The sequence below is a fragment of the Macrosteles quadrilineatus genome, unplaced genomic scaffold (assembly GCF_028750875.1).
Source record: "Macrosteles quadrilineatus isolate MER2022 unplaced genomic scaffold, UCM_ALF_1.0 Scaffold_46__1_contigs__length_943047, whole genome shotgun sequence".
NCBI classification, from domain to species: Eukaryota; Metazoa; Arthropoda; class Insecta; order Hemiptera; family Cicadellidae; genus Macrosteles; species Macrosteles quadrilineatus.
Window position 1 is genome coordinate 759,406 of NW_026542639.1, and position 12,105 is coordinate 771,510.

At 33.7% G+C, this 12,105-nt stretch overlaps 1 protein-coding gene across 2 annotated transcripts in view; it reads left to right on the forward strand.

The window, feature by feature from the left end:
• Positions 1-12,105, forward strand: part of LOC129005951 (RING finger protein 17-like) — a 184,543-nt gene that overhangs the window by 137,163 nt on the left and 35,275 nt on the right. For both annotated transcript variants that reach the window (XM_054434991.1, XM_054434992.1), the window contains exons 14-19: positions 2,926-3,088; positions 7,603-7,719; positions 8,063-8,162; positions 8,583-8,758; positions 9,186-9,424; positions 10,516-10,603. In XM_054434991.1, coding sequence (XP_054290966.1) covers positions 2,926-3,088; positions 7,603-7,719; positions 8,063-8,162; positions 8,583-8,758; positions 9,186-9,424; positions 10,516-10,603 — 883 coding nt within the window. The remainder of the gene's footprint in view (positions 1-2,925; positions 3,089-7,602; positions 7,720-8,062; positions 8,163-8,582; positions 8,759-9,185; positions 9,425-10,515; positions 10,604-12,105) is intronic.

Below are 12,105 nucleotides of genomic sequence, written 5' to 3' on the forward strand. Positions count from 1 at the left end.
GAGACAAACACTGAGACATGGCCTTGCCATATAAGTTATTTGCATCTCGAGACAACACTGAGTCATGGCCTTGCCAAACAAGTTATTTGCATCAAGAGACAAACACTGAGTCATGGCCTTGCCATTAGCATCAAGAGAAACCCTGAGGCATGGCCTTGCCATATAAGTTATTTGCATCTCGAGACAAACACTGAGACATGGCCTTGCCATATAAGTTATTTGCATCAAGAGACAAACAATGAGACATGGCCTTGCCATATAAGTTATTTGCATCAAGAGGCAAACAATGAGACATGGCCTTGCCATATAAGTTATTTGCAAAGAGACAAACACTGAGACATGGCATTGCCATATAAGTTATTTGCATCTCGAGACAAACACTGAGACATGGCCTTGCCATATAAGTTATTTGCAAAGAGACAAACACTGAGACATGGCCATGCCATATAAGTTATTTGCATCTCGAGACAAACACTGAGACATGGCCATGCCATATAAGTTATTTGCATCTCGAGACAAACACTGAGACATGGCCTTGCCATATAAGTTATTTGCAAAGAGACAAACACTGAGACATGGCATTGCCATATAAGTTATTTGCAAAGAGACAAACACTGAGACATGGCATTGCCATATAAGTTATTTGCATCTCGAGACAAACACTGAGACATGGCCTTGCCATATAAGTTATTTGCAACAAGAGACAAACACTGAGACATGGCCTTGCCATATAAGTTATTTGCATCAAGAGGCAAACAATGAGACATGGCCTTGCCATATAAGTTATTAGCATCAACAGACAAACACTGAGACATGGCCTTGCCATGTAAGTTATTTGCATCTCAAGACAAACACTGAGACATGGCCTTGCCATATAAGTTATTTGCAACCAGAGACAAACACTGAGACATGGCCTTGCCATATAAGTTATTTGCATCAAGAGGCAAACAATGAGACATGGCCTTTCCATATAAGTTATTAGCATCAACAGACAAACACTGAGACATGGCCTTGCCATGTAAGTTATTTGCATCTCGAGACAAACACTGAGACATGGCCTTGCCATATAAGTTATTTGCATCTCGAGACAACACTGAGTCATGGCCTTGCCAAACAAGTTATTTGCATCAAGAGACAAACACTGAGTCATGGCCTTGCCATTAGCATCAAGAGAAACCCTGAGGCATGGCCTTGCCATATAAGTTATTTGCATCTCGAGACAAACACTGAGACATGGCCTTGCCATATAAGTTATTTGCATCAAGAGACAAACAATGAGACATGGCCTTGCCATATAAGTTATTTGCATCAAGAGGCAAACAATGAGACATGGCCTTGCCATATAAGTTATTTGCAAAGAGACAAACACTGAGACATGGCATTGCCATATAAGTTATTTGCATCTCGAGACAAACACTGAGACATGGCCTTGCCATATAAGTTATTTGCAAAGAGACAAACACTGAGGCATGGCATTGCCATATAAGCTATTTGCATCTCGAGACAAAAACTGAGACATGGCCTTGCCATATATATAAGTTATTTGCATCTCGAGACAAAAACTGAGACATGGCCTTGCCATATAAGTTATTTGCATCTCGAGACAAACACTGAGTCATATTGTACAGTGATACAGACTGCTTTGTGTAAGTAAAAAATTTGGGGTTGTACAGTGATACAGACTCCTTTGTGTAAGTAAAAAAATCGGTCTCTTACATTGATACAGACTCCTTTGTGTTAGTAAATTATCGGGGTTGTACAGACTCCTTTGTGTTAGGAAACAAATCGGGGTTGTACATTGATACAGACTCCTTTGTGTTAGTAAACAAATCGGGGTTTCACAGTGATACAGACTCCTTTGTGTTAGTAAAAAATCGGGGTTGTACAGTGATACATAGTAAAAAAATCGGTCTCTTACATGGATACAGACAGCTTTTTGTTAGGAACAAAATTTGAACAAATCGGATCCATCAAAACCGGATCCAGCCCAAGATCCGGAATTTTTTGGATCCGACCCGGTGCCGGTTCTAGCTCGGATCTAGCTCTAGTCCGATATCCGGATCCGACCATCACTAATATTTAGTAAATGCTTGATAATACTGCAGCATTTATTACCAACAACAAACATTGCATACTTTGGCAGTGCTGGATTATTGATCATCTTCTAAAATCAGCTGTTATTGTGATGCAGTACTAGAACAAACTCCAATAATTTTAGAGTGTCAAAAGAAAATTGGCTATGAGGCCAACATGTACTGTTTTTTTTTTTTTTTTTTTTTAGTAGTGAATACTCTATTGTCCTTCACTGCCTTGTCCAATGCAAACTTCTGGATAATAAAGCGCTTATTCTTGATATTAATCAATCTTATCAATGTCCTGTCACAAAGAATTCAAAGGTTTGAAATATCCCACATTTTTAGTAAAACTGCTGTCACTTCTCTTAAGGCAATAAAGAAATCTATGTTAGAATTAAAAGTTTAATTCAAGGAAAACTGACCTTTTACTTAGTATTTCATTTGATCTCCCCCCCCCCCCCCCTATCACTGTGAAATCGTGAAGGTCTTCTGCAGTCTTGACGAGTCACTGCAAAATCAAGTACATCCGAAGTCACTGTGAAATATAGAAAAAGTTTTCAAATGGCTGTACTAACTAAACTTTTAACCAGACACAGTTTACATGTACTTAACTGAATTAAATCTTAGTTATGTCCGTCCAGCTGATTGATATGATTCAAAGGAGTGTAGTTAAGTATTTTTTTAAATTAATAATTTTACACAAAGTTAGTTGTAAGAATGTGAATAAAAATTATTTTGGTGGTTTTTTATGAGACTTTTGGGGTGAGCCGGTACAGAACAATAGTTGAGCTACCAGTCTGTCGTACTACTGTATCAACACCAACCATAAGAAAATATGTTTTGTTCACAGTAAGGAATTGGCAATGTACATTGAAAGAAAATTTGACATAAAAAACAATCTTCATGAAGTGCATCTTCAATTTGACGGGTCTTCTCTAACTGATGCTCTAATATACAATGGGTACGCAACTCGTGTAGCCAGTACTGCAGATTTCGGCGGAGGATTGTATAAGGTATGTTAAACATTACTTGCGAGGTAATTCAGTATCAGAATCCCTTTATCATTGTTTGTTAACATATCAGTGATAAAGAACACATTACACAGTAGTTTGCAGTACAAGATAGAAGATTTGTTTGGTTTCCATGTTTCTGATCGCTTGTGGTAGTTTATTAACAACTTATCATGTTTATATTTGCTGATTGATGGAGGAGCGAGCTGGTGTAGTGGTTAGAGCGCGGAACTTCAGTTCCTGTGGTCCCGGGTTCAAATCCTGCCAAATCACCAATGGATTTTATCCAAGTGATAATGCCGCAACCCCCAGGTTTAGCCTGAAGTAATGTGAAAAACAATTCCGGGCTCGTGCCTAGCGTCCTAGGACAACAAAATAATATTTGCTGATGATAAATTGATAAATTGGAAGTTGAAACCACTTGTGATATATGACTTCTTTTTACTTACATTCATATTGAGATGTTAAGGTTTTGCATTTGCATATTTCAAAATTCCTTAAGTTCCTTAAGAATTGTGAGATTTTAAAAACCTGGGCAGTCCTGTAAATAGTCCTAGTTATTTAAAGAACTGAAAATATTAAGAGTCCTATCAATTAAAATCTAGCAAACATTAATTTTAATTCTAAACTTGAATTTTGTATGAATGGAAATTGTTAATACAATTATTTAGGTTTTAAGGTTTTGCATAATATTTAAAAATTACAAAATAGGTCGTAAGAAAGAATTAGGATATTTTGAAAACCTCGGCTGCCCTATGAATTATAAAAAAAACTGAAAATGGTAACAGTCTCATTAATTTTAATTAGCGATTTGTCAATAACCAAAATTGATCAATTCTCAATACTGATACCTGAAACATCAATTCTCGTTACCGATACAATTTTTTTTGTTTTACCAAATTTTCTGAATTGATTAGTTATGCTACACCAACCCCTGTCTTTATGTCTTTTTATAAAGTAGTTTTGCGGTAATGTGATGTTAAAGAAAATATTAATGCAGGAATGAAAAATTCAAACTAGCCAATTTAAGTTTAATGCCTTCTAAATACATTAAACATCCATCATAAGTAAATTAAGATCTTAAAAAGAAAAATCAGAAAACACATTTTTTTATTACTAGAGATGTGCCAGCCTGTTATTTAGTCAAGCCAAACTCAAGGTAATATCGTAATCATCTCCCACACATCATCGTCGTCATCTGGGATCACTGCAAAATCCTGAATATCTTCCTAAGCCAGGGAAACATTATCACTGTCTTTTGTAGTTGATGCAAAATCCTGTACCTAAATAAATTGCTCTGTGGTAATGGAAGCATCATTATTATCTTATACCGTGTGTAAAAGTTTTTTTTTTACTACTAAATTTATTCCTTCTAAATTTTGAGCTCTACAAAATGGTTTAGAGAGAAATTCTATGTTTTGAGGATTAAATTTGACATGAACCAATTTTCACCCCATAAAACCCTGTTCCCATGGTCAGATAATTGGTGGTTCGTGAACTTGTTCAAATTAACCTAAATTTTAAATTTTCATGTTTGTACTGAATTTTATAAAAATCTGATCATTTTAACACTTTTAGTTACAGTGCTAACAGACACATCTATCTAGGCCTATGTCAATTCAAACAGATGGTGTTTTTGGCCGCTGGTAGTGATGTGGGCCGGGTAAATTCCCAGTGGGTAGGTAAATATAAATTGGGTATTTACCCGGGAATTTACCCCAGGCTTGGGTAAATACCCAAAAACTGGGTATTTATAATTTTTATTAAAGTTAGAGAAGATTAAGATGTTTTTTGCAATTATCACCCTGTAAGGATAGTAAAATGATGATAAAATGTGTTAAACAAAATTTCATATGGCCACTACTAGCATTTTACTTCTGGGTACAATCGCCATAAATACCCAGGTCTGAGCATAAAGCATAATCGGCATAAATACCCTGGTCGCATGGTTGCACTGGTCTCGACTACTTATGATTTTTTAATTTCTATGATAGATAGATGAATTTATTTTATTTAAAATGAAGAAAAATAATTTGCAAAGTAATAATTATTAGGTATTTATAAATACATGAAAATTTAACCTAGTAGAGGCCTAGGAGTGTAAACAACTTAAGAAAATAATTAAAATTCAATCTGTAGGATGGCAGGTTAATAATATTTTTGTTCTAGATCTTTTGTTGGTATCAATGGTATCAAAAAAAAAAAAAAAAAAAAACTAATATCATAAACTTGTGATACAAAACATTTAAATCTATATAGCACAATAAATCTTTCAAAACTATATTAAGTTAGACCAAAAAACAGGAGATACATTTTTTTAGTAGGTTTATCCAAATATATTATTTTTTCCAACTACAGTAAGCGGTAACACAGAAAAGTTTAATTACTTTTAGTATTCTGCCAGCCTTCCAAGCCATTTATACGATAACATTTTTTAACTATCATAATTTAATAACAGTAGCCTAGAAGTAGGTTTAGGTTGACTATTTCTCTGACGATGTGTTGTCTTGATAAAAAACGAAACCCCATTCTCATTTGAAAAACTTTATGTTTTATTTTTTAAAAAGTGATAAATCATTAAATAAAAGGTAGGTACTAGCAAAGCTACAATTTACTGTAAAAGGTGTTATAGACTATCCTAATTTTTCATGTAATGATAACAATAACATATTTAGGGGTGAATATAAATTAATTTCAATTGATTTCATAAATACCCAAAATACCCGGGTATTTATGGATTTTGGGTATTTACCCGGGTAAATACCCAGGGTATTTACCCTGAGTTTTAAATACCCGGGTATTTTACATCACTAGCCGCTGGGGACATCAGAACAAAAAAGTAAACTGGTCCCGTCTCGGGTCTAGGTCTTCCAATTAGACCTAAGATAATAGCTTATTCTCTATATGGGAAATTGCTTATACCCTGTTTGTCTAAGTATATTAGATGATTTTTTTTATAACATTTATAATAACAATAATATTTAAATGATTACAGAAGGCTTAAATACAATATAGCTTTGTCAAATTATGGTATTGAACATTTTGAATTGGGGTTGGTCAGGTCATGAAATGTCTGGAAATTTTCGGGAAATTCTTAATCTCGTTATACGAGACGAGGTTTCTTTTTGATTAAGATTTTTTTGAGATGAGAATTTAAAAAAAAATTAAAATTAAAACGCCTGCAGAAAGTCAATGCAATACCAGCAATACAGGAGCGTGTTGTAGTTGCGTTTCCTTTGCGAAGCTGTTCTTATTTTATTTTTATTTATTTTTATTATTTATACACAGTGTGAGGCATGTTTTACTACTATAAACAAAGCCAAAACAAGTAACTATTTTATACAAATTAATATTGCTTTTATTTTATGATTTATTTTATTTAAAGATAAGTTTAACTCTATCCCAACTGATATCCCCATGTTTCTTAATCGTAAGAATTTTTAATAAGTTAGGCGTAATTAATATAAATTTTTTATGCTGATGTTTTTTAATATAAGATTTTAAATATTCCTGCCTATTATTATTATTTTTGTATTTGAACAGTTATCTAACAATGTTACAAAATCAGGTAAAAATGTTGAACGTGCATTTCCCGTTGTGTATGAGAAGGGAAATCCCGTCTCGATCTGGTCTCGAAATTTTATGAGAAACTAGCAGAGTACCCGTCCTTCGTACGGGGTTGGAATATAAGTATAAAATGCTTATTGTAGTTATACTCAAGCTTTGCGTTTGCAATAAAGGAGGACACAGTTTGATAAAATTTGCTTTTTTAAATTTACAGTATTCTATAGTATTACACATCTACCATAGCCATAATGTTCTACCACTTCACCTAAATAATAGAGAAAAATAAATTATCAACAATTCGCAAAATATCACAAATTTTTCATGAAATGAAAAACATAAACATAACTGTAAACAATCCTACTTTGACAGTTCTCATTGTGAATCACAGATTTTTGTTGCTGCTTAGTTCAAATTAGCTGTTTTCATAAATGCACAAAAAATATAGTGCTGCACCCTGTTGGTAAATCTTATAACTTTTTAATGCTTTTCCATATCATAGAACTAACTTTTTTTAGTTAAAACAGCTGACTAAATTCTTTAATTCCCTTTAAATATGAATACTCATAAGGTTAACATGGGGAATTACAGAGCCACTGGGGCGGAGCCCAAAAGGATTTTTGAGATAAGAATATGCCTATATGTTAATCGGGAAAGTAAGCTATCATCATGCCAAATTTCAGCCCAATCCCGTCCAGTGGTTTATGCGTGATTGAACTTCAAACACACAAACAAACAAACACACAAACTTTCACATTTATAATATTAGTAAGATAAAAAATCTTGTCTCGTCTCTATTCTCGAACTAAAAATCCAATCTCGTCCATTCCTATTTTGAATCCCATCTATGTTAAATAGAACTTGATACTAGTGTCATAGAGGTTTGAAACTATAAAATGATTGATTGTCTATAGACATTTTCAATTATAACTTGTCCTGATATATTTCTGTAGCTGATGCAAGAAATCCCAAGAATTAAGACGTTCAAAAACATACCAGTGAAGGAGAAGGATGATTTTACTGGAGTAGTGACATACATCAATGTGCCTACACATTTTTATCTACAGAAGGTTAGTATTTAATTAGTCTTTCACACGTTTTCTACTTTGAGCTTTTTTTGACTTAAATGGTTAAAACAAAGTTTTTCAAAAAGATTTTTGATTTAAATGCAATCTTTTTATGCTTTTCATAGTCTCAATGAAATTTTTATTTAACAAATATTCCTCGTGTTTATCTCTCAATGCTTTTTCTTGTCATCAATGATTTTGGATTGATGTTGAGCTTTGCTTGCAGAAATAGTAAATAAAAATTGTGTTACCTTTATGGTCAAAATATTAAATGCCTTTAGCTAAAATTGCTTTACTTCATTGTAAAATCATTCTTATACTGATATTTTATTTTTGATTATAACAGATCACAGATGCAGGAGCTGTGCTTAAAAAGCTGAAAGATGAACTTGATGAAACCTACAACAGAAAAGCTAGAGGTGTTAAGGTGTTCACACCCGTCATTGGTATGTCGTCATTTAGGTTTTTAAGTCAGAATTAATCATCATTAACTTAGAATTATAATGACAACTGTATGTACTACATGAGTTTTAGCCTACTTATTATTTTTTTACACTCAATGCAATTCTATGAAATAGTAGATTAGCTCTTTAATTGAATTTAATACATAGTGATGATATTGTAGCTTTAATGCAGTAATGAATTCATTTGATTGGATTTAATGTTATTGCTAGTTTCTGTAAACAATTCTTCTACAAAACGAAAAACAATATTTGCCATATTGATTAAGAAAATTACCATTAAATGTGGGATAGTTACTTTTTTCAACCTGGCTGGATTAGCCTCTATATCCGTTACATTTTCTTAAACATTAAATTTTAGAAAAGTAAAATTATTTTGGAGTGATGACGCTATTTTGTGTGTAGGATTGCCAGTCGCAGCAAAGTTTGAAGAAGACGATTGTTGGTACAGAGCGATCATAATTGATACTCCAGAGGCCAGAAACGTCCAGGTTAAGTTTGTCGACTACGGCAACATCAGTATGGTAAACATCAATGACATTCGAGTACTTGAAGAGAAGTTTTTGAGGACAGCAGCTCAGGTAAGTTGATAGACATTTGCAAAGGCCATTACAGTTGTAAGGAGTGACTATAGTTATAGGGTGATTATCTGAAGGCGCTGGTTTGAATCCAAGCGAGACTGATTCTGGACGTAGATATCATTTGTACAAGTTTGGCCTGTGAAATTGTAAAATATCTGTTGTCTCTGTGCTAATTCAATATTAAAAACGTAACTGGATTCATTAAGCCTCGTTATAACTGAAAGAATAAACCAAATAATAAGATGTAAAAAACACAGTGAGAATTCCAATTGAACCGGCAATCAATAATTTGACGCTTTCAGATTGAACTAACAAGTTAACCAACAAATAAGTCGACGGGCTTGTTGGATGGCTCATACTATGATGGACACCGTAGCACTAAGATTGTTAAAAAGCAAAGTTACTTTATAACTCTGTGTCATTGCAGGCTATGAAGTGTTCCCTCCACGAAGTCGAACCACGCCACTCCCAGGGATGGCCGACGTCAGCCAAAGCAGCTTTTGAGAAGCTGGTGAATGACAAGCTGTTGCGTGTTTACGTAGAGAAAGTAGGGAGAGATGAGAACAGTCCTGTCAGTGTGGTCCTGTACGACACGTTACCTCACAAACAGATCAACATTAGTGGTACTCTGGTGAAGACAGGGCACGCACTATCTACTGGACAGACGTAAGTAGGACCTAGGCCTAGCGTTTCACGGCATCAGGTGATAAACGGTATTTGATTCTGGTGCCTTTGAGTAGCATAGTCCCACATACTACTACTAGATGAACTCGCTCCTAAAACGTTTGTAGGATAGGTGCGACTAAATTTTGAGTTCTGAATAGGATTTTAAATTTTCTTTTCAAATTCTTGATTTTTATATATTGTTTTAAATTCTTGTTTGTCTAATATAGAAAATTTGTTAAACTTAAAGTAAAAGAAAATTAAAACAAAACCCAGTGCATAAGTTATGTTTAAAAATAAATAAGTAAAAAAGTACAGTAAAAGATATTTTTTGTTTGACTTTTTTTTATTTAAATGTATGTTGTCACAAATATTTTTATAAATAAGAAGAAAAAAACTAACTGAAATTCAGGTGGCACTGGGGAGAAGAAGAAATATTACGATTCAGTCAGTTTTGTAGTCAATGGCAGTGAGTGATTAGACAGTGCTGTTCAGCCTTTACAGTTTTATAAGTGTTATCAATTTTTATTCCATTTTATTATTTTATCAACATGACCAAGTTTTAATTATTGTGATTTGTGACAGTCTTTTAAAGAATCTATTGACATACCACAATGTATTCATACATTGATCATGTGGTTGCATACAAAATAACCTGATGAATTTCTAAGGAACTAAACTAGTCGTCATACCAACAACTGTGGTTGGATAAGGTCATCAAATATCTATGTATATTAAATATTTATTATAAATATTTATTTTAAAACAGATTAGAATTAATTATTTGTTATGGAAGAGACTAAAAGCATTTTATGTAACGATGTATTTGTGTCAACAAATTATTTTATTTGTATGGATCAAGATTTTAAATATATTATGAGTACTTGGAGGCTAGTGGCCATCTTGGATTATTTCAAACAGCTGCTGACCAAAGTAATTGTAGTTTAAATACCTACTGCACTTTGAGATTAGAAATCTTCTGTTAAATTTTTAAATTGTTTTATGAGTAGGATGTCTAGGCTCCAAGGACTCTTACTTAAGTGAGGTTTATTTTATTAAAAAAATATGAAAATATTTGAGTAATAATTTTGCAGCTCGGCTCAAGCTGAATATGCCTGTGCCGTTCTACCTAGCGATCCCGAGGCGATTCAATCATCCGATAATAAATCAACTTACTCAGAGGTAAGTGTTAAACTGGTATCTATTTATTATTATATATTACGTAGTAGAATAAGTTTTTCAAAATGTTTTAAGTTTAAATTGCTCTGGAAATTCACCTAGAATCTGCAATAAGTTTTAAATTACAAATTAATCTAAATAAACGTGTAAATTGTGTCCTAGTAAGTACTGTGAGCCTCCTTTCACTTTGAACTAACTATTTTCCTGGCTGACTCTAAAATAACTTTTTCGTTTGTTGAAATTGACTTTTGTCGGTAAATGTTCAGTAGACTTTCGCGAATCCATTTCATTTGGTTATTTTGCAGTGCTGGATTATTAAAAATGCTGGATAACTGAATGCCTTCTAAAAATTGTCAATATACAGGCAAAAGTACAGCTAATTTTAAATTCTGTAAAGGAAATTGTTGGCTGGGCGAGCGATTATTCTGTATTTAGATTATTTAATGGTGCTTTTTCTTATTCTAGTACTCATATAGAAAGCTAAAGATATTACTAAAATTGAATGCCCCGAATTCAATGATTACTTCTGACTGCCAACTGCTCCTAATGTCTGCCGATCGTTCATGCCAATGCTGAAGGCACTAATATGGCTTAAAACTGTCAAAATAATTTTAAAATGAAATGAAAATCCTCTAGTTAAAGGCCACATGGTCCTTTCTTACACTTAACCTACAATCATTTTGTTGGAGCTTAAAGCCCCCATACACGGGTGAGCATGTTCGCGAGCATGTTGGCGAACATGTTCCTGAACATGCTCGGCGTTGGCAACAGACGGACGAGCATGCTCGCAAACATGCTTGGCGTTTCCAAGAGACGGACGAGCATGCTTGTGAACACGTTCGCGAACATGCTCGTCGCACGGTAGTGGTTCCTAGGCCTATTCTTGCTTCTCTTGTGCTCTGTGACAGTCAAGTTGTGTGTAGGCCTATTTAGCCTACTCCTGCTTTTTTGCTGCAATTACAGCATTTAGTTTTTTTTGGAACATGCACATTATTTCTTAGACATAACTCAGGGGTGATTTATTTTTAGCCGATTTTGTAATCGGCCGATCTAAAAATCGACCGTTTATGCCAGGCCTTAAGTTATCGGATTAAATTAATCCGTCATGGTTTAAAAATAATGTTGGTTAAAATTCCATAGTTGTGCAATAACATTTCTCGTAGTTTTGCTTATTCTAGCCTTTCTTAGAATTATTTAATTGTGACAAATTACTACAGAATTGATTGTACACATTTGTGTAGTAATATACATATTGTAATTGATGAACCCTCTATTTTGGAAACTCATTTAAATTTGTATTTATCGCGTTACAAACACAAATAAATATTTGTTTAGCTTCTGTAAACATTGATTCTAAATCTATTACTGTAACTACACCATGATGATTACAAGTGCAATCTGTCTATTGCGGCTACTTTGTAATGGCGGTAACGAAGTAATCGTTTGGAACCGGAATGGTTACTTGTAAGTTGTAATGAGTCCACGAGTGTAACTGGAATCATAGT